Here is a 23,515-nt window from a genome sequence, read left to right as displayed (position 1 = left end):
ACATACTCCACAGGCTAGAGGTCATATTTGCCTAACTATTTTTAAACCAGGACCCACATTGCTGAAAGTAATGTGACACTTGGTTACTGTGTTGTGTTTGTGTACTTGTGTAGGCCGCTTGATCCATGCACTTTCAAGTTGTGTGAATGAACAATTTTATTTGAACAGGGCAAAATACATGGATCTGGGATTTAGATCATATCACGTTACATCTTGGTGTGATTGGAAATCGCAAGTGACGCATACTAACATCACTAGAACAGCTGTACTAGCACTAGCAAAGCCTCTAAACATAGATTGACGGGCTTGCGAACAGTACACTCTAAAAACTGTTGGGCTATTTCTTTAACCCAAATGCTGAGGTTATGTTGCTGGAACAGAAGTTTTAAAGAAAGGCTAGATCTAAAAATGTGACCTTGTTTGTTGGGTTAGAGAAGACCATCATTATTATTTACATGATAATTTTATTTACAAGCTGGTGCTATCTGGATCCATAGATTACTCTTTAAACAAAGAATTGGTCCTAAAGTAAATAAAGACGGGATATATTTATTATGATGGAAAATAATATGCTACATCTTTCACACTGTTGTAGAAACAATAAAAAAAAAAACAGTCTTAGAAGCTCTGCAGATTGATAACCCAAATGGTTCATATTTAACCCAGCAGTTTTTAAAGTGTGCAGCATGTATATTCAGGCACAGTACATTCTATTCCTGGCATGATTGAGCTTTTCTGAAGGGTCTAATTGATACTCCTTTTCATGCAGCAGTAAGAGGATAGACAGGGTAAAGAACAAAATAAATAAAAACGTCTCTACTGTAGCTGGCGTGACGATCAGTACCAACCTTTTGCTCCATGTATGTGGGATGGGAATTAGGACATTTCCTGAATGGTTTCCTGTTGCTGGTAGGGGGAGGAGAGAAGCTGTCAATTTCCTGGAAGAACGTCAGGGCTGGGACAGCAGAGGAGAGAGAGCACAGTACCACTGTTCAATTGGACCCCCTGAGTTATAAAACACTGAAACCCAACACAGGAATCCAAGAGAAGATCTTTGCACCTGTAGTTGCAAAACTGCATTCCAACTTATTTCTTATATCGTTTCACTGTAAGTGGACGACCTTCCCTAAATCCTGGATTTCATTTGATGGATCATTTTTTTGGAAACACATTTTCTGATTTGTGTTGCACAGGATTTGGACGACCACAACAGAAATATTTCTAGAATCGGCAGAGATTTATTGCCTTTAAAAAAAATTCGGTAAATAATAATTTATTTATTTATTCTTACCTCATGTATTATTGTTGTGCAAAGTACGCTCCCGTCTATTTCGGATAAGTATTATCCAGCTTGGATGATTTCTCAAGTGAGCACAAGTATCACATCTCTATTCTGGCTCGGCACCCGTAATAGACACACGGATCGCTTTCGCAGACTGACACTGCTGCCTGCGGGACGCTCGTCGCTCCTGTGTTATTTCCCCATCTTTTTTTTCACAAGTTTCTAAACTTTCGACCACAGAAGCGCCCGAAATGCTCGCCATCTCCATTGTGTTTCTCATTGTCCCCGCTGCGCTCCTGGTTGCCGCGCAAAGCTTTGGGGATCTCCAGGGCCTCGCCTCTCCCGGAGGCAGCGCCGGCTTCGAGCCGCCAGGTACGTAGGTGTTTTATACGTGTAAAGACAATTAAAGGGGGAAAAAAAATGAGTTTTGTAGGAGAGTTGGGGAAAGTGGATTCCTTAGCTGAACAACCAAAGGTTCATTGCCAGCATGACAACATGTCATGTCTTGGTTCGGAATCACCTTCCTAAAAAAGGTCATTTTGTTTGTAGCTGCAAAATGGAATATATTTACAAATCTATTCATTTTTGCTGCTATGCAGTGTTGCACTGGTTCATCCCTGACAAGAACTAGTTTTTGTATTCGTCGTAATTTTTCTGAATTATATTTTCAAATAATAATTGCGTCGTGACATCACTCACACATTTGCATGTGGTTCATCTCCTTGCCGCGCATCCCTCATATTCTGTGCTGCGTAAATTATGGCTGAATGTCGTTACATATTTTAATTTGTTTAATGAACAGAAAAGAAAATGTTCACTGAATTCTGCTCCATTCAGACGTGTAACTTTTAACACTTTCTCATCGAGGGGGTTTTTTGCCAATAGCTTTTTCCCACTTAAGCAGTTATCACACAGTCAAGAACCCACAGTAACACCAATCCATAGCTAAATGCTGAAAGTTGAAGTTGTGTTAGACAGAAGTATCATGTCTTTACCTTGATTCTTTTTATTTATATTAATTTATTTCATTTATTTATTTATTATCCCCTCCAATCAGCCATGTAAACAAATCTGTCTTCACAACATGAGTGATGTACAGTCACCATGCAGACATCCAGTTCTGCAGGGCTTTGCACACACCACAGAAATGGAATAGCACATCACAGGCGTTCTCACTCTTCAGAAATGCCAGTTTCATCAATGACCAAAGGGTCAGAGTTGCTGCTCTCTATCTAGATATACTGTTCATCCCACAGCTTGAAGAGAAAAAAAGATATATGAAAACAAAGAAAAGACCCCCCAAAAAGCTCTCAAAATATAGCAAAAAGTGATGTTAATATAACCTCCACACTTATTGGCAGACAGGGTAGATATTTAGAAAAACAATTATCTAAACTAGCATAGCCTCGCACTAAAAAGGTTTCTTAATTTCCAGCTTGTTATTTTACTGCATTTATTCACTAAAATGAGAAAAAATCCCATTTGGTTTGTTTGTTTACTTGTCTTTAGAAACACCGTTGCCTCACTTTTCACCAAGAATTCTTATACATTTACTCAATCATTTTTAAAACTAATAAAACTTTTAAGTTTATTAGAGTGCCTTTGTCACTTATGAGTAGTAATTGTCAACTTTCTCTAGAGTAGAAAAAAAGTCATTCAACAATATTCAAAAAGGTAAAGACAAGAGAGCATAAAACAAGCAAACAAAGGCTGAAAGAATTTTGATGAGTTGTCAAAAATTGGGTGTAAGGGTGCCACAGTGACGCAGGGGTAGAGCGTGGGAGCCAAGTACGGAGAGGCCTTAGTCCTCAACGTGACTGTCACGGGTTTGAGTCCTGGGCACATGTCCTTTGATGTCCTTTGTCACATGTCTTTCTTCTTTCCTGTCTGACCACTCTCCAATAAAGGCCATCAGAGCTGATAAAGCCATAAAAAAGTACGATTATTTATGGTATTTTATGGTTCTTTGCCAGGGTTACAAGTAACTGTGAAGGGCACTGTGAAATTGGGGAAAAAAAAGCAACTTTTAACATCATTTAAATGAGGTAAAGTTCAGTGCTGTCCTGTTCATTTTCAGTTGATCTTTCCTGAGTCACTCTAAATGTGCAGATCGTTCAAAGCGTTTATCGTGTCTCAGCTTGTCTCTTCATTTAACTGACATTTTTCCTGGTCATGTTCCTGTAGATCATTTGTTGATAAGAAAAAAAACGTAATTTTACCACAATATATATTTCAAAGCTTTTTGAAGTTTGCTGGTGCCAGCTGATGGTGGACATTGCTGGTAGACCTTTGACCTCGCTCCTTGAAGTACACAGATTCTTGTGTCAGAGATAAAAATGAGCTCTGACTCAGTAGTCGGAGAGTCCTGCACCAGGAAGCTGTGTCACTTACCCCTCGTTTCCCCAGCCTAGACTCAGACATGGAACACACTGTACAATTTAAAGTTTAATCACATCAGTTGATTCAGCCTTTAAGACTCCAGGGAGACTGTGCTCGAGTACTGGAACTTCAGTACTTTTATAAATTTGATATTTTAGTCTTGATTTAGGTGCAGATGTTCTAATGTTTATGACAAAGGCAGCAGTCTACAATAAGCAGCACTGCTTTAGTTACATTAACTTTATTATTTTTATAGTGAGAAGTACTCAACAACCCTTTTCTAATCTGGACATAATATTTAAAACATGTACATTGCAAAGTTCTTATTTTGGAATAAATTCTAATTCACATATAATTCAAGTCGCCTGTGTCTTTAAATTGACTGCCTTTAAATAGATTTTAATGATTAAATAGTTGGTATAGTCAAAACTTATGTATTTAAAATCTGAACTCAGATTTCACTGCTTTTAGTAAAGCATTTGTTGTTTTGTTAGAAAAAGTTACAGCAATAAAACACAATAAAATAAAAATAAGAGCAGTGATGACCTCGGTGTCAGTAGTCAAATGATGAAATCCAAAGAAAGTACTGAGGATGAACAAAATACAACTGTAATATAGTTGAGCTTCATATACACCATAGTGAAACATGATGTCAACATCATCATGCTGCTCTTCAGTGGGGTCAGGGAACCTAGTCGGAGTTGGTGGGAAGATGGATAGAAGTAAAACCAAAATAATTCTGAAATTATTGTGAAAGCAGTTGTGAAATAATTCTTTCACAACTGCTGGACGTTGTGAAATACTGGAGTCTGTAAATGGCCCAGTCAAAGCACAGACCTTCAAATAAAAGTATCTGGCAAGATTTTTAAATTGCAGATTATAGCAATTTAAAAATCAATCAATCTGACAGAGCTAAAGAAGAATGTGGAAAAAAAATGTCACTGCCTGTCATAAGAATCTCAATAAAATAGCTGCTATTCTTGTAAACATTACATGATGTTACAAGCATAATGCAATATTTGTATCATTCTATGTTTGTTTTGGCTAAAGTTAGGATGGATAAAAAAGTGTCTAATTTTGTCTTTATTTTCTCAGTCAAATAAAAGACGATGAGCTTTTATAACCTGAAACTGTTGTAAAGACGTTCTTAAACATCCACTGTTTGGAGAGACTGGTCAATAACAAAACTTAATCAATGACTAATTCAATTGTCCTTTTATTTCTTTAGACCCATGTATGACTATATATCCACCATGTCTGAGTGAATCTGATCGCTTCAGCCTGGAGGCCCTGCGGAGCATCCACCAGATGATGGATGATGACCAAGACGGTGGGATTGAGGTGGAGGAGAGCATGGAGGTACAAACTGTGGTTTTTACAACATTTTTCATCCTCGTACATGGTTGCTGGGAAGCTCCTTTGACACAAGTCCTTCCTTGCATGCAAGAGACGAGTAGAGTGAAGAAGTGGAACAACAGGTGTGCTGGCTGCAGGAGTCAAGTGCTCCTTCAAGGATAGCAACAGTAAACTTTGCCTTTGGCTCAGTGACAAAATCAGTTAGCACCAATAGAATACTGCAACTACACCGACTTTACTGGCGTGCCTTAAGGAGGATATTTGTAGAGGTCATACTCTTCAAAGGTAAACTAATGTTGAAGACGCTAAGTCAAAAGCATTTCTGCTGTGTTGTCTCTCATTGAAAGATGTGTTGTAAATTTGTTTTAAGCTATTTTCAACCAGATGCTTCACTTGTTTCCAAACAGGTGCGTTTCCAGTGTATTACTGCATAATGTTTCTGAACAGTTTTCACTGGTAGAGCAAATGCTTTTAACATGAACACTGCATTCCACCTGTGCATTTGCCTCTTATACTGTAGTAAATGTTTTGAACATTCAGTAAATGGCTCATAAAATATGTGTGAGTCTTTTGCTTTGGTGGTAAAGTCTGGACTTCTAAAATGCTGTTTCCCTGCAGAGAGTAGTTCGTGGATACAGTATCCTAGGGCTCAGGTTGCGGTTGGTATGGGACCATCGGTTGACAGGCCCGGGCCAATTGAAGTCCCAAAATTCCAATAGCTGTCATAGAATGGATTTATGGGCAGGAACACATTCCAGGAAACCTCCAACACACTTTTGCAACACGCAGATATTGGGCCAGCTTTCTAAAAAAAATTTATGCATTTCAAAACACTCGCTTATAACTTTTATGCTGCAACCTGAAAACATGCGCTGTGTGATTAGGTAGCATTTTTTATTTTAAGTGAATGAGAAAATGTTCAATGTGTTATGGATCCCTTTGCTTTTTTTTTTATCTTCAAACATTTCTGTTTTCGCCACGTTTTTCATTCTGCTGCAGTTCATTATTGAAGACATGAAGCAGCAGCAGACTCACAAACACAGCAAGCTGCACAGAGAAGACCAGCACATCACAGTGGAGGAGCTCTGGAGGGGATGGAAGTCGTCTGAAGGTGTGGCCGTGCACAAGTGACAAAGCATTAGCATGCATTCATAAGGCTCAAACATTCCCTTTAAGTAACTTTTAGCATTAATTTGGCAGTGCACAACTGGACACTGGACAATGTTCTACGCTGGCTGAAAGACTTTGTTGAGCTGCCGCAGTATGAGAGGAATTTTAAGGACTTCAGAGTCAATGGAAACACCCTGCCCAGGTGAGAAGAACGCAGAATTGCTTCACGATAAAAGTACTAGCTGATGTTACTGTTAATAATGAAATTCTCAGTGGCACAAACAGTAAAATATATAATCATAAACATTTATAAAAGAGTAAAAAGGTACATGTAACAGATTTCTAATGCTGCACATATCCCTCATTCTGGCATCATGCTGTGTGGATGCATTTCTGCTGCAGAGACAGTTAGAATGAATGGCAAGAGTTCAGCCTTCTAACAACACAACAAACCTAAAACACAGAAATGGAATGAATATTATAGACACATGGATATTCCTGTGTTAGGATGGCCCAGTCAAAGTCCTATTCACCTAAACCGAAATCCTATTCAGTCTGTGGCATGACTAAGAAATAACTTAGTTTATTATCACAAAGTACAAATTCTACATGGCAGTCTATGGTATAAAAAAATATTAGAAAACCTTTGCTTATGATGTTTAATACACATTTTAGGATTAAAGGTTTATGTCATAAAATGTGCATGTTGGTGGAATAAGCATTTTGAATGCACCAAAACACTGAGAATTCTCAGTGTTTTTCATCCAAGTGTTTAGAAGTTGACAATTTTTATAAAGCTAAGGATACATTTTCTCAGTCATTTGAGACCACAAAGTTTCTACAACTTCAACAACCAAGGATCATGCAAGAACAATGCACTTTAAAGAAAATCATCCCTTTTTTGTACTACGTACCAGAACTGAATCTGACCTGATTTATATTTGTAGGATTGCAGCAAATGAGCCGTCCTTCCTGAGTTCCCAGTTGAAAGTGTTGGACCAGAGAGACAAACAGAAGCTCAACATCAAAGCTCTGGATGTGGTGTTGTTTGGACCACCTACTCGTAAGAACTCTTCCTCACTTTCCTCTTTCTTCATATGTAGTTTTAGCCTGTCTCTTTCAGCACCATCACTTAGTGTGTTTGGATTTTTCTAAAGATAACGCTACCATCCCTACAAATGGACAGTTAATTTTGCCTTTCACAACCTACTGTTGTGCCTTTCCATTCTATAACAGGCCCCCCTCACAACTACATGAAGGACCTGCTGCTCATTGTGTCTGTGGTGATGGGAGTCGGAGGCTGCTGGTTTGCCCAGGCCCAAAACAAAGCCAGCAAGGTTCACGTCGCCAAAATGATGAAAGACTTAGAAAGTCTGCAGAGGGCAGAACAGAGCCTCATGGACCTACAGGAACAGTAAATATTTAGTGTTTTTATTTTATTTTATCTTTTTTCTGGGTGTATAATCATTCATACACAGTCTAGTAACGTTTTCTTTTGTTAGTCAAGCTAAGAACCTTTTGCTTTGCCCAGGCTGGAGCGGGCTCAGGAAGAAAAACGAAACGTGGCCGTGGAAAAACAATACCTGGAGGAGAAGATGAGAGATGAGATTATTGGAGCTCAGGAGGAAGCTCACCGTCTGCACGAGCTGAGACAGGGAGCCGTCAGCGAGCTCAGCCGCCTGCGGTACGCAGAGGAAGAACTGGAACAGGTAGATACATTACAACAGGAGGGGGGTGGGGGCAACTTCATCAGCACTCATTGAGAGATTAATATCATATAATCTAATGGAAAAAAATACTTTAAAATAAGGTGTGGTTATACATCATAAAGTTAAAATCAAAGAAATGCATGTAAATGACTGCTGATCTAAAAACTCAGGCACAACTATATACACCATTTCAATAATCACCAAGGTTGTCAGTCAGCAGCAGGTTCAATTAAGGTGAATGTGCTAACAAGCATATGTGATAATAATAATCAGCAAATGAGACATCATGTGGTAATTTGACAGGAAGCTGTAAATTACCACAAACATGTCTGATTTCACTATAGCTACAACGCTAGTTAATTACGGTACTCAAGAATCTCATCAGCCGAATAGCTGAAATAATTTACATCTGCTTGCAGGTTCTCATTTGTTCATTTGTCGCTAGCTGTGTTTGTTTTTATTTTTCCCATCAAACTGTTTCCAGTGCTAAACCAGGGTGAGGTCTTATTTAGCAAGAGTACATTTTGTTTTCACCACCAGCACACTGAATCTACAACTAAAAAAATTTGAGCTATCCTTTTTCCAACTTTTTGCCTGGTCATATAAACATGCCTTTGTCACTTGTGGTTTCCCATGATGATCAACAACCGATTAAAATGTCCTCAGTTTGAAACTTTGCCTAAATCAGAACAAGAACAATAAAAACAGCTGCTACATAAACAGTAAGTTTGACTAGTACTGAAAAAAAACAGCCTTACTGTCTCCCATTTTCTGCAGTTTTATTTTAATATCCCTTTATTGCTGCACACTGCTGTTTTCACACAGGACATTTCCAGCTGAATTGATAAACTGGTGTTTGGAAATAGATTTTGAAATGGAGAGGTTAGCAATGTAAAGATTGAGCACAAGCATCAGCTGTTGTAAAAATAGCATTTAAGGACATTTATTTGCAGGCATTGCCAGACAAATACTGGACTCAATTTAAAAGAAATGTATCACTGAGTTTTTTTTTTTGCATATTTGCAGACATACTGAAAAAAAAAAAAAGAGCGGTTCAGATATTTACTGGGATATTTTTAATTGGTGCAATGAGGTGTTTTGCCATCTGTGGATAACCCAAAATATTCTTTACTCGGTCTTTTTAGTACCACTGGAGAACTACCTGTAGCACCAACCCTTGTTCAGCAGTGGAACTGCTTTGGTGGAAAACCCCTTTATGAGCTGCAACATGTTTTGGTGCTATAACCCCCTCAAGCTTAAAATGCTACCGGCTTCTATTACTTTCAATCGGTTAAAAATAACACGGCTTGGCAGGCGTTGAGCTAACGTCTTCTTTTGGTGATGTGAATATCTGTGCAGCGAGGTGGGGGGGATGGAAAATCTATTTTTTGGTCATTCTCTTTTTTGTTCAACACATGCATGTGACAACAATGTCATGGATTATAGTTATAACAGCCATTCTTTTAGTTTAAGTGCAAAGTTCGATAGCAGTGCCTTGTCGTCCAACAACTAATAACTTCTTAATTTGTATCTATCTAAAAAGGAAACTTAAATAATTATTTGCAAAATCAAGCACTAATGTGTATACAGATACATTATTGAAGAAATAACTTGTAAGTTACCATTATAGTGTGTTTAGCTGGTTTCTTTTAAAGGTTTCTTTTGTGACTGGAATCTGATTTCTAACACTTGTTCAGGTCCGTGGAGCGCTGAAGCAGGCGGAGAAGGAGATGATAGCCAGCTGGACAGTCTCAGGTGCCCTTCAGCAGTGGCTCCAGCTCACACACGAGGTGGAGGTTCAGTACTACAACGTCAAAAAGCACAGCGCAGAACTGCAACTTGCCGCTGCCAAGGAGGAGGTAATGAATGAAAAACTGTATGCATGTAAAAACAATAAAATACTTCAGAACTAATACTTTGGTAAGGTGAATAAGTGAATGAATGAATTGTTGCAAATTCTACCTGCACTGTCTGTCACATTTCTCCTTAATTTTTTCTGCAGGCAGAGAGGATCAAGAAGAAGAGAAGTTCTGTTCTGGGAACGCTTCACATGGCCCACAGCTCCTCCCTAGACCAAGTCGATCATAAGATCATGGAAGCAAAGTGAGGCACAGAGTCACACAAGCAGCTCTGGTTTTTCGTCTGTCTAAAAATAATGTCAGTTTTGATCACCGAACACTTTACGTACCCCACAGGCATGCGTTGTCCGAAGTAACAGCTTGTCTGCGAGAACGTCTTCACCGCTGGCAGCAGATTGAATTCCTCTGTGGTTTTCCCATTATGAGGAATCCTGGACTAGCTAACCTCTCCGCTCAACTCTACTCAGACACGACCGCCTTGGGGTTCCCCCGAGTATCCCAGTCGTCCTGTTCATATCACAGTTCTGTACACGGCTCAGTAGAAGATCTATTAGATGAACAAGCTGCACCTATTATACCACAGATGCCTGGTGAGTTACAACACTGAAATAAGTAAATAAAAAAAAACCCTAATATCATTAATTCCTTAAACAATTGAATAAAGTACATTGAAATCTTTTAATTTGTCCTAAAAAAGATTTTCATTGGCCTGTTTATTAAGTACTATTAACACCAGCATCCAGCAACAGAATGCATTTAGGATCTAGATGCTGAAATTCGAACACAGAAACAGAAAGGGAAGAAAGTGGATTTAAGTGACTTTAAATGTGACGTGGTGTAATTATATTTTAAACTAGATAAAGATATGTGTGTTTTGCTACTTTAATGGGCATAAAAGAAGATACAATAGCTAGGTGTTGCCTGTTATATGGTTATATTTGGTCCCTTTCCCGCAGTTCCCATTCCGCCTCATAAGCGCTCGCCTCGTCTTCGAGGATCCACCATCTCAAGGCCACGTCGTCCTGGAGTCCTCCCTCAGCCACAACCTGCCACCGTCTCCCAAGACCCCGACCTTCTGATCCCCATTAGAGCTCCTTACTCTTGCTATGACGAAGGAGAAGAACTCAGAAAATCTCTTAAAAAACAGTAAGTTCCCATCCCCACAGGTTAACGTACATTTTTAAAGAACACAGTTACAATTTACAATTTTCCTTGCAAATTTTATTAAGACATCTCTCCATCCTTGTCTGTTTTCTCCTTTTGTTTTGTTCCCCTTTAATAGAGATTCCCAAGAAAAATTCGTAGACTCTGAGTTCATAATGTCACCTACCCTCAGCAAAATGTTTCCTAGTCCTATCCTGGACACGTCATCCAGAAGGTTGTATCACGATGAGGCTGAGCTCCTCGCAGACAGTCCAATTACAAAGCCTTTAAGTGGAAAAGTAGAATTTCCTGCTGATTCTCCAGTTCACAACGTGTCTGAGGAAGAGCATGAAACTCCTGTTGATTTAGGTGTTTCTTGCAAGAAAATGGTAAATGGCAAAATTGTGGATCCTGCTTTGCAAACCATTTCTTTTAAGATTTCCAATCAAGAATCTTGTGGAAATGCTGCACCAAAGAAGATATCTAGACGTAGAAGTGAAGTTTCTATGGATGATGCATTAAGAAAGGGAGTTTCTCATGATTTATATATGGAGGTCTCATCCATAAAAACAGAGAAACATACCACTGAGGATTTAATGGACGTTCCCTCAAGGAATCTTTACAAAGACAGATACGACGTAGAGCCATTGGAGATGAAAAAGATTTTTCGACCGGAGCTGGAATCATCAGCAGAAACACAGAGGATAACATCAAGGGATATTATGGAGACTTCAATAAATGTGGCCTCAAGAAAGAAAGGGAGAGATGATGCTGAACGTTTCATTGAATCAAGAAGAGTTACGAGGAATTCAATGGGAATGTCCCAAGATGCAGCTTCTAGGAAGCTTCCGCTGAATATGGGAGACTTTCAGCTCGAATCCTCTCTGATGGCCGTACCAAAGGATAAAATAGATGAGACTGCTGTAATACCACAAAGAAAGATATCTAGAGAAGAGCTGGAATATTGTTCAGATCCTGCCTCTGTCAAGATGCCCCTCAGAGAACCAATGGATGCTTTTAGGGATGCTCCAATCTTTAACGATACACCAGAGTTTGGACTGGAGTCAGCACAAAGCAGACGGATACTGAGAAATGAAGCTGAGACGTCTGGCGGTTCCCTTAGAAGGAGAATACCTGGACTCTCAAGAAGCAACACCAGTTCATCAGATAGTTTCTCTGAGAATATCTCGTGGGATAGAGTGAATGCTTCAGTTGACGTGTCTAAGCATCTGACACTGAGGGACGACCTTGGAGGATTTGAATCGAGTTCTTTGCCATGTCGTGTTGGACAGCCAGATCTTATGCTAACATCCCAAGTGCCATGGCAGTCGTCCTCAGACGTCTGTACTGCTGGGCCTCTGAGCCAACTCGTGTATGATGGAATCCTTGAAAAATCATGCAGCTCTATGTCCTCGGTGCATACGCCTTTGTCAGCCTCTACACCGAACCTTCCTCTGAGCAGACTGCTGGCTGAGCAGGAGTCTCCACTGCCACCTCCACAGGCCGTTTCCCCAACAATTGCATCACCCTCTGAGAGTGGAGATGAGAAGAACAAAGAGAAGGACAAAAGTAAGAAAACTTTAAAGCTCAAAAACCTTTTTAAAAAGAAAACTGAGTCTACTCCAGAAAAGTCTCACAGCGGTCTTCAGAAGCTCTGACAGCTCACAAGTGTTTTCCCGCTTCTGAGTTTTATTGATTCAGAAATTCTAGCTTCAGGACATGTTCGAGTTGGCTGACTGGCCAAGTGAGGTTACATAATCCAGGAAAATAAGGATTTAGCATCTGCTGGTGCTTAGTGGCATTGGATGAACAACGATTGGCTCGGCTCAGGGACTACATAACGAGCTGCCAAGGAGCAAACCAATGAATTTTATGTTAAGCATCGGTACTGACCTCAAATCCAACAACGTGTTTAAAGCACAACCTCTGATGGAGATCAGGGTCAATAGGAAGCCAGGAATCCTGACTGGTAATCTGTATATAATGCTCTGAATGTCGTTAAAACCACAAAACTGTTAATAAGAAGTCATCCGGTTCTGTGTTGATTAGAAAACCTAAGACTTGGTCTGAGCCCAGAAACTGTACAGTGAAGATATGTTCCTCTATAGCAACTCAGAGGAAATTGAAAGAACACAGCTTCACCCTGAAGTGACAGATTTCTTTAGTTGATAATGTCAGTGCTCAGAAATTCACTGTTTATGAGAATGTGTTGTTTTTATATGCACATATGATGAAACAGGAAACTGTTTCAGAAAACATCTAAACAGAAAATTAAGGCAACACAACTGTGTGTCTATTTTTATGTTGATTATAAACAGAGATTATAATTTTCTGTGAGTTATTTTATATTTGAAGCCAATTTTACTTGCTTAAGAAGTCTTACAGGCACATGGTTAGCCAAAGTGACTTAGATGTGTGGTTTTATTTTAATGCTTTGCCTAAGGCTAAAGGACTAAATAATGATGATAATAATGCTGTTTCTCTGTATAACAGTGTATATGCTTGAATTTATAATGAACTTTAAATTAAGATATTTATTGAAGTGAATAGAGATTGCAATCATGCAATTAGGGTTTTTTTTGTTGATGTTTTGGTTTCTAGTTTGATTTTAATCAAACTTATCTTCCAAGTCTATTTGGAAGTTAGGATTTTTAGGAAAAAGTTAGGACATCATTTCCTCCTTTTCTTTGTTTTACCCTCAAGTTCTAAGTTGGAAACATCAACTGACTTCCGACTTGGAAAAACCGCATGTTTCTCACCTGCCTCAAAAAAATAAATAAATAAAATAAAAATATGGCCACTTCACAGAAAGAGAAACAAAGCTGCTTATTTGTTATTCTGATTGTCATGTTAACGGAACACAATTAGCAAATTTAACTGGTTTTCTGACTGAACAAGCTCATTTCTGGGATGAGAAACCCAAAGGAGACTTTTAACTTCTGATATAATCTTAAACTAGAAATCTCACAGCTCTTTGTAAGCAATAACTGACAATTCTGTCAAGTCCTAGGCATACAAACCAAGCCTTAAGTGCAAATGTTCACATATTGCAACTCTCTTGTTGATATGTTGTGTGGCACCTGTCTTTTCCACTAGAGGGCAGTGATGTTTCAAAGAAAATATAACCCAGGGAATGAATGAGTACTGTTTTATTTTATGCTAGTCATCCATGTAATTACAACTGGAAAAACAAATGTAATTGAATTTATGCACAAAGAGTAACAATGCATCCCAATTAATCTCAGCTTTACTATTTTTTTTTTACTTTGAACAAAGTCTTAACTAAATGAATGTAAAAGGAAATATGTTATTGTTATGAATCTGCTGACCTAGTGTTTCTACAAAGCTTCTCATGCATATACTTTCATCTTTTAATTACCTGCAAATTAACCTGTTCAACAACTTGGCTAGCACAAAATGCAGTATGCAGTCTAAAAGCTTAGGACAGTAAATAGTATCAAGATCTAGGATGTGGCTTGAACCAGGACTTTCCACTATTTCTGTGGCTTCGGTAGATTTATTGTCACATTGTAGCCGGCCATTTTAATCTACAAATAAAAAAAAAATAAAAACATTTCATATATATATATATTTTTTTTTTTTTGTGGATTTGCATTTTTATCCAGCACCATGACATAATATATGGTGGACTCTGACGATGAACTGACCAGTTCCTACTGCCGCCAAATGCCTAAAACATGACACTTACACTGCCGTCCTTCACACACTGCAAAATGTTCTTTTACTGATGTGCTTTATTTTCCAAATGAGTCCTTAGTTTTGGCTTTGAAATATCTAAGTTTTAGATTCATATGTCAAAATGTATTATTCCAGAAGTCCTGGTCTTTGGTTGTTTTCAGTCAAACCTCAGACAGCGGTTTGGATCTCACTCTCACTTCAACAGTCAGGAGCAAACCAAACTAAAGGTTTAAAACCGCCTTCAAAATGCTAAGTATCAGTGCTCTCTTCATGTGCTGCTGATGGGATATGCCTCTGGGACTTTAGCAGCTTTTTCCTCTCCAGATATTGCATTTTTAATAAATATTTAACAAAAAACATTAAAAGTCCTGTTTTTTCTGGTTTATCTATATTACTTGAATTTCTTAGTATTGTTAAATTGATATAACATATCCATATACTGCCTGAAATATGTTATAAACACACACAAGCCGCCGTACGGTGTCCTAATTTTTTCACATGCCTAATGTTGCATGGATTTGTCTTCCCAATTGACCTAATGGTGGAGCCTGGGAAGTCAACCTTAAAGTTTTTTTGTGTTTCCTTTTACCTGGAATTCTTGGTTGCAATTTTTGATTGATTTCTCAGATTATTTGAAAACTATAATTTGCAATCTGTTCTTTTATTTCATCTATGTTCTCTAGAAATGACAGATTAAACAATTCCTTTGCATTATTGCTTTTGCTGTGTCATTTATTTACCGTTCTGAGAGACTTAAGGGTGATCAAAGTTATGAAAAGCTAGACAGTTTATTCTATTTTAAGTGTGCTTTTTTATGTACTCTTGTAAAAAAAGATTCTGAATAATTCAAAGAAAATGTGGATACAGTTTCAAGTTCACTTGCTGTACATATCAGACTGAAGGAGTTGTTAAATTTATGATGTTCACAGTTTCAAATTCGAGGATGTTTGACGTAAATTTAGCAGCTGTTTGAAATGCATTCAAACACATTTATTACTTGGATTAAAACCATGAAGTGGAATTATATATTTTAAATACTTCATTTTTAGTATAACAAAATATGCAAATAGATGCATAACAATTAGAAAAATAATGCAAATAAATTTAAATCAGGTAAATAGTCAATAGTCTCAGTTCTGATTCAAATTACTACTTCTGCTATATATCCAGGTGTTTTACTCGCCGTGTGTGTATTTCACCATACCTTGAAATGTCAGTGAAAGGTTTTGTATGTTTAAAAAACTGTCAGATTGCAATGTGGCAGCTCAGTCAAATATTACATTCTCAAACATTGTAGGATCATTACATAGAGGGAATAATGTTCCATTTGTGCTGCAAAGTCAGAATTTCTGAGTTCTAAGTAGAAAAAGAATAAAAAAAAATCAAGTAAATTTTGTTGGCTTTGACCGCATGGGCCTGTTTTTGACTCGTGCCTCACTGAGCTTTGGTAACCCATCACTCCGTTACCAGTGTTTCATCTGTGGACCGCTTTTTCCACTGTCGACCGAGAACACCCTTCATGAGCCGGGGTACTGAGAATTTTGTGGCTTTAGCATGGCAAACCATACAGGCCCTCCGCCTTCAGTGTCCTCTAACCTGCAACATTAATCAGTTTATGTTTCTCTATGTGGGTTTCCTGTGAGCCTGATCACATAAGTTACGACATGCTCGCTTCCGTGTCAGCTTGTGTTGTGTTGCAATGGTCTGGAAAAAATTTCATAACCCATCAAACTCTTTGTTCTTCTCTCCAGGCACATTTCTTGCAGGTGTGGTTTGACTACTTGGTGAACTGATTGAATTTGGTCCTTGTTTCTTTTCAGTTAAAGTGACAAAGCAATTTAAAATGGCCAACACTTCAAGCTCATGTTTTGTTTCTGAACTGAATTTGTTCTGTCCATGCAGTGTCTGGCAAAAAATTTTAGAAAGACAGATTCATATTATAGTAAATGTTTAGTTTGCCAACTCTTGTTAAATGTTTAACTCTGTAATATACAGTTCCTTGATGAAGTATTCATACCCTTTGGCCTTTTTTTATATTTTTCCGCATTGCTCCAATTACGTTTATTGAGACTTTATGTGATGGACCAGCAAAGAGTAATGGTTTCAGGCAAATAATTCACAGTTAAAAATCCAAAAGGTGCACTATATGTAGTTATTCACATACACATACCTCAACCTCTGTGAGGCAGAAGTTGAGCTGAGGTCAGCAGCTCCAAGGAGGAGCTTTGTGGAAACCACTGCGCCACTAGAGATTCAAGGATTTCTCACACATGTATGAAAGTTTTTGATGAGGGAATAATATTTCAACATGATATAAAGCTAAAGCGTTTATTAAACATAATACCCCTCGTTCAACATTTTAGCAATGTCAGAGGCTAATCACCACACTGAGCTGTTGCAGTAACTCGTGCAAAAAGAGGCATAGAAATTAACATGCATTTTTAATGGATTATTTCGAAATATTCACATTTTCAGAGAAAATATATTTTGGGCTTTTATCATCTCTCAACCATAATAATCAAAATTGCCCAAAATAAATGCTTTAAATATATAGGTCTACGTGTTATGAATCTACATAATACATACATTTTCTTTTTTTTTTAATTAATAAAAAAAAAATCTTGAACTTTTTCACAATATAAAAGTTTCTGAGTTGAACCTGAGCGGTAAATGATCTTGTGTGCAGAAGACTGCAGCTCAGTGGTGCCAGGCTGTAAAGGTTAACTTTGAAGTTGGCTCCTTGTTATCTTGTGACATCTCTGAAATTTCACTGTGTGGGCAGTAATGGGTGAGCTGAAGATAAAATCTAAAGTGCCCTTGTTTATGGAAAGAGAGGGGTGGGAGATGCAAGATTAAAGGAAACCAGAGCGCTCATGGTCATGTGACAAGCAAATGGCAAAATTTTCATTGCATCACGTTTTGCAACTATGCGGTGGCTGTAGAGGCAACTTCCAACTTTAGAGCATGTGTTATGTGCACCAGCTGGCATTCATCATCAAGTATTGGCATTCATAACATCTTTATGCCTCATCACACATTACATGAGATTTTTTTGTTTTTAAAACATACATGAAATACACACTGTCATCCAGAAAGGCTATCTGATTGGCTGCTGTGCAGTTAAACTGCATATTTGGGTCACGTTAGGCACTAGATCAAATTGTTTATAGAGCCACAAACCACAAGCTCTGTCAGAGCATCATATGTCCTCACATCCTCAATAAAAAGGATTGCTTCTCTAAATTGAGTAAAATTTCTGCATATTTTAGCCACTATTAGTTCTTCACTGAATGAAGAACTGATATATTTTAATATAGTGCATTTTCAGTGTATTTTCTATTAAAAGCAAATTTTATTCTAATGTGTATTTTTATTTTCTGAACCTGTTTTGCCATTCAGAGAGGGCATATACAATAAACACCATATATTGTACCACTGAAAGTTATTATGCCAGTTCTAATATGCATACACTACCTAATATAAACATTAGTTTAATGTGTTTTATAGTGAAAGAAGGATGTGTGCCTTTTGCTTAATTTTAACATTTTGTAATTATGTCAATTATGTGTCCTTTATTTCAATGCCAGAATGTTCAAATAACTATACTTTTCTTTTTTCTTTGCCATTTTAGAGACATTGTTCTAACTATTAAATCAGATAGTGCATAGCACTATTTAAGTGCTATGTAGCACTTAAATAGTCTTTCTACAGAACACTTTAACTCTTTCTTTAGTAATATCTTAGATTAATACTTTTTACTTGAGTAAAAATATGTCAAAGTAATGCTGCTGAGTTTCATAATTTGTGGGAATTCTACCCAACTATTCACTAAATCCAATGCTTCTGGCTGAATGAAAAGATGCAAACAATGTTTGATGTTGGACCTTGTGAAAAAAATATCTTTTTCATATTTTGATTTTTAGTATTTTTAATGAGATTTAGCAACTCCAGGCAGATTGACATAAAAGTTACTCTGGGACACAACAACCATTGCCACTTACAAAACTAGGGAGGTTCTCAAACAGTAACATTTGCTTGAGTTTGGTGTCTGGGCTGTGATGTCATCATTATATGGCCATGCCGCTCAGCGTGTCATGGAGTGATGAACTCACCTCTACCCTCCTGCGCATGACTACCTCATGTCAGGAAGTGAGTAGATGATCTCTGACCTCAGAACCCAAGGGAGGGTGGTGAGGAGGCAGAGGGTCTGAAGAGAACTAGATAGAATCTGGTTGGCAGTACCGAGCAAGAAGCAATGCATGAAATGCAAAGTGAAACAGGATGCTTTGCAGCTTAAAAAGACTGCCCAAAGTTCATGCTTCATGTACTCTGCAGGGTACTAAATATCACCTGCAAATCAGAAGCACTGCTAGAGCTCACTGTCAGAATCAGTTCACACATGTTTTTAATTTATCGAGAATCACATGGATCATTGAATTATATTGCATTTACTCCCTAAAACAATGTTAACTTATTAGTAATCAATTAGGTACATTTAAATTATTAGGCAAAGAAACAGTACATAAACAAACATAAATTCCAATTAACCAAAGAAAAATTCTTTGTGGGGTTGAACATTAATATTCAGATTATACTTAGCTGATTAAAGATTTAACTTGATCAAGTTTTCCCATGTAATTTGGATTTTAAATATTTGTCTTAACTTTAGGAGGAAATCAAGAATTCAAGCAAGGAAGACCTTTCTGTTCGTCCCTTTTTGATACTAGAAAACACTCTCAACCATAGGACAGGACAATTAAAAACTTTAACAGTAAAAACAAACTATTACGTTTTATGATTGCATATCAGAAAATGTAACATAACATATGATAAAACGCTATGTTTTATGGCTATCCAAACAAGTTCACTCTGAGTACAGACTGCATGATACTGAAAGAAGTCTCCGGAAACTGTAAGCTGTCAACAAATAATCCACATCAGGCTCTTGCTACTGTGGATAGAGAAACGCTCAAACGTTGCCTTCTTTAGAAATTCTCGAGCATAAAAGACAGACCATGTTTTCTACATGTTAGTACAAAGTGTATATAGGACACATATGACATAAACTAAATGCAACAGAAAAACAGAAAAACACACACACACTAAGAGTATGGAGCAAGACGTGTCATGATTTGGGAATGCTTTAACTAATCATGAATTTCATGTGGCTGGAAGAAAATGAAAGAGTACCTGTATTTTTATTTTTTTTAAGCTGAAACAGAACCAAACCCTATGACATTACAATGACCCAAAAAATATGAGTAAAATCATCTCAGGCTAGTGGAAAATTTAACCTTGAAAGGTCCTGACATGAGTTGAGCTTGTGATGTTGATCTTGATGCGATACTGTGAGTTGAACTGAAACCTCACATGGCTGTAGATGCAAGGACCTTTTCAAACATCAAAGCTGTGAATGAGAATTGGGGAAAACTTCTTTTTAGACTGTTAGATTGTTCCGGGAAGTTTCAAACTGAAGTTATTTCAGGTAAAATGTGTAACTACAGCTAGAGAGGGTTCCCCAACTTGTTTGACAGCTAGAAAACTTTTTTTTTTTTTTTTTGCTATCGTAAAACATAGTGTGCTTTAATGTTGAAGTGCAATTAAATAATTTTCTTTCACAGAAACAATAAAAAAAAAGACATTAGACATGTGAACGTAATAAAAAAAATAAGTATTTAATGGAGCAACCTAATTTTTTCCTCAACCATATGTTAAAATATATATAAAATATTTATGAAAAGGATGAAAAACTTTTGTCAAAGTCTAGCTTTGAAGGATGATACATGAGAAGGATGAGAACATTGATCCTTGTCGGATTACATCCCAGGAGAATGGGAATCTTCATTGGAGGTACACTTGGCTTTCATTTTGTTTTCTTTGGTCTCTGTGATGGCTGATGGAAATCCAAGGCAGCATAGCAAATGTTTTCATCCTAAGATTGAAATTCAGAATTATTAAAACATAATATTATGGCAACCTTTATATGGTGGAAGGACAATGAAAAAAAAAAGGATAACAGACTTGCTGGTTTTCATTAAAAGATTTAACTGCAACACATGGGCAAATAATTGTGCCACAAAGAATAGCTGTGCTTTATCAACTGGCAAAAAAAGTCTGAATTGTTACCTGCATCTCTTCCATGTATTTTTTTTGTTCAGATTGATCTTCTTTACCTTTACCTTAACGAAGGAAAATATCCACTTAGTAACATTTCATCACAATGGCTTAACTTTAAATGAGTAAAAGAGTGGATTAGTGTAATACCTGTCATGTGACAAAGCAAGTGAATTAAAAGTGAGGAGAAAACAACAGAGAGAAGAAAAATAGTCGGGCACAGAGAGAAGAGCAGCTTCCAGCAGGCATCGCAGTCCTCCGCTGTCTTCTTAAAGTCAGAACCGGGCTCACATGTGTCTTGATCAAACACAAAGTTCTTTTTAAATTAAATGTACAGAATATTTATATTCAGAACTCATATTTTGCTAGAAGATAGTCAATCTAACATTTGTGATTTAGTTAATATATTGAAAAAGCACAATACAATAAAAAGTTGTGAGAATTAACTTAATAATGTCTGGAGAATAGTTTCCGTCTTTTTTTCTAGCATCGATATCTATTCTTGATCTAGAACAATTCAGCAAATTCCATGAAAAGTTTGTTATTTTTTCATTGTAGCTTGAAGGAAATTCACCAAACTTAAAAGTTATTTATATCTGTTAACAGTATTTTATTATTTTTCTCAGTTTGGGCCCTTTTCTCCTTTCTAAACTTAATATACCCTAAAATTACAAATTGTGTGCCAAAGTCAGTACATAATACAACATTACATTTGGAACATTGTGATTTTTCTCCTCTCTACCCATTTGTGTGCTCAAGAAAGCATTTAATCTTTTTTATCACTTGTTTTTCAAATGTAGCTTTTCTTAGGAAACACAGTCGCAACACAATACATAGAAAATTCAAAACTGCTTACCAAGTATGAGATTTGTAGAGATATTCCCATACGTAAAAATGTCTTTACGGAAGATGTTCTTCTCATTGTCTGTCTCCACTTTTATCTCTTCGGTTCCACAGTAATAGACGCCCACATCTGAATTAGTGGCATTTACAACCAGTAGGTCATAAGATTCTGAAGATTCATTTTTTAAAAATTTCAAACGTGGGAATTTTGTTCCAGGTTTTAACTGATCCATGGCTTTTAAAACATAATGAGACTGGTCTTTAAGGGAGCAGTTCCTGAAGAACCAGACCACAAATACTCCAGTTGATAATTTGCAGTCACAGTACAGAGTGATGTTTTCTCCAGGTCTGAAGGTCACCTCCTGCACTGATTCAGAAATGCTATCATGACTGCAGAATACTAGCCCTGAAAGAAAAAGAAATGATAATGTTGTGATCAGCATAGTATGACATCAAGATTGTTTATATTTTTGGAAAGTAAATGCTACTCAAATGTTAAAAAGTTACCTAAGCAAAAAAACAAAATCGTCTGCAGTCCATCCATGGTGGAGCTTGAAGAAAGTCTTGCAGGTTTTTACAGGTCGATAAGATGACATAGATCTTTCCATTGAAGGAGAAGCAGCTGTTGATTGGCTGGTTGAATGGAACATTTCATTCTGTGGTTTTACAGATGACGCTGTTCAAAATACAGTTAGGCTTTTTGAATTGTTGCAACATGGTGAGATTTGGTAAAGAGTCTAAATAAAACCAACCACACCTCAGGATTTTAGTGTGATGCCTCAGAGCGAGGGAAGTTTTCATTTGTCAGTTTCAATACAAACTTACATTCTCAGTTTGTAAGTATGTACAACTGAGTAGATACTCTCAAGTCCAAAATGATGTCTTACCAAATGAGATACACTATTTACAGATTTAAAATCCATTTTATCTAATTACTTGTACATTACTTTTGCATCACATACTGAAAATATTTCATATTGTATCAGAAACAATGGTCTGAAACAACAACAGCAAAACAAAACAAAACAAATGTGATAAAATAAAAAACAAAAACATATAAAAAAAATAAAAAAGAACAGCTTTTACAACACAAACTGGGTTTCCACAAGACTAAATAGTACATTGTATAACTCTGTGTCATTACAGTTCAATCGTATAAAACTTCCTAAAGAATCACCAGAAGTTTATAATTTTTGGATTTTTTAGTTGTTCCATGTGTATGCCTTAAAGAACTGCTTCTAAATATTCTGAATTCACTTTTACATGCTTGCAAACTCACGTGTATTTACAACTGTTGCTGCAGGACTCTAACTTCACACAGATCCTTCGTGATGATATGACCTCTGTATGTTCCTTTGCTCATCATGTTTAATACTTGATCTCAACTTCAACTCAAAACAATTCCATTTTTTGTCTTATTTTTTCTTATCTCATCCTCCTCCTTAGTTGTGGCAATCATCACAACATATTTCTAGGTTTCAACATCACACTCTACCTGTTTAACTTTTACCAGCTAAGGCAGTACAGTAGGGAAATAATAACCAGGTAATCAGCAAACAGTTAAGCCTTTCAATTAAATCCTTTTTTTTTTTTACATGTTTTTACTGGTATTTTAACTAGTTGTTCTTGGGGATTGTTTATTTATTCAAACTCAGAATACTGTCTATGCCTTGGAACCTTTTGGGAAAGTCCAGATGATGATACTACAGCACTGTAAGCTTCTGGGCTCCTTTTGGTGCATTTTTACTCCTCTAATCATGGGAACAGTTCCTGAAAATATACATCACATTTACTCTGGTTCAAATATGCAGTCACTATTCAGATTGATGGTTTCCCCTGACTTCGTATTCATCCGTAGTTCAGATGCCGTAGAGTGCAAATAATTATACAAAATCAGTTCTGGATTAGAATTTAAGGAATCAAGTCTTCAATCAAGAGTAAAAGATTTAAAATGGAAAATAAGCAACATGTACAAAAGTGCTAAAAGGAAATTGTTCTCAAACTGATTTTGGGAAATGTTA

General features: G+C 37.1%; 1 protein-coding gene and 1 long non-coding RNA gene across 2 annotated transcripts; one reads left to right on the top strand and one right to left on the bottom strand.

The window, feature by feature from the left end:
- Positions 1 to 1,527: 1,527 nt before the first annotated feature.
- On the top strand, positions 1,528 to 15,251 carry stim2a (tromal interaction molecule 2a). Its single transcript, XM_008416822.2, has 12 exons — positions 1,528 to 1,654; positions 4,890 to 5,020; positions 6,017 to 6,128; positions 6,218 to 6,329; positions 7,075 to 7,190; positions 7,364 to 7,541; positions 7,659 to 7,836; positions 9,534 to 9,695; positions 9,839 to 9,939; positions 10,032 to 10,285; positions 10,652 to 10,841; positions 10,978 to 15,251. The coding sequence occupies exons 1-12, from the start codon at positions 1,534 to 1,536 to the stop codon at positions 12,494 to 12,496; spliced, it is 3,174 nt and encodes a 1,057-aa protein (XP_008415044.1). The 5' UTR covers positions 1,528 to 1,533; the 3' UTR covers positions 12,497 to 15,251.
- A 4,936-nt stretch (positions 15,252 to 20,187) lies between these two features.
- On the bottom strand, positions 20,188 to 22,517 carry LOC108166245 (uncharacterized). The gene is made up of 5 exons (XR_001776547.2): positions 22,002 to 22,517; positions 21,508 to 21,900; positions 20,802 to 20,948; positions 20,664 to 20,716; positions 20,188 to 20,469 (listed from the first exon to the last, which is right to left on the bottom strand). It is a non-coding gene; the product is annotated as an uncharacterized LOC108166245 (long non-coding RNA).
- Between the last annotated feature and the right edge of the window lie 998 nt (positions 22,518 to 23,515).

Source organism: Poecilia reticulata, chromosome 1 (assembly GCF_904066995.2).
Source record: "Poecilia reticulata chromosome 1, P_reticulata-male-v2, whole genome shotgun sequence".
Taxonomy (NCBI): Eukaryota; Metazoa; Chordata; class Actinopteri; order Cyprinodontiformes; family Poeciliidae; genus Poecilia; species Poecilia reticulata.
Note: the sequence above shows the minus strand (reverse complement) of the source record. Positions and strands in the feature narration are given on the sequence as shown.

Bases quoted from the DNA above. Each gene is read 5' to 3' on its own strand.
- stim2a (XM_008416822.2), top strand. From the start codon at position 1,534: ATGCTCGCCATCTCCATTGTGTTTCTCATTGTCCCCGCTGCGCTCCTG. The intron at 7,542-7,658 runs GTAAATATTTAG...TGCTTTGCCCAG, and splicing joins CTCATGGACCTACAGGAACA to GCTGGAGCGGGCTCAGGAAG. The intron at 9,696-9,838 runs GTAATGAATGAA...TTTTTTCTGCAG, and splicing joins TTGCCGCTGCCAAGGAGGAG to GCAGAGAGGATCAAGAAGAA.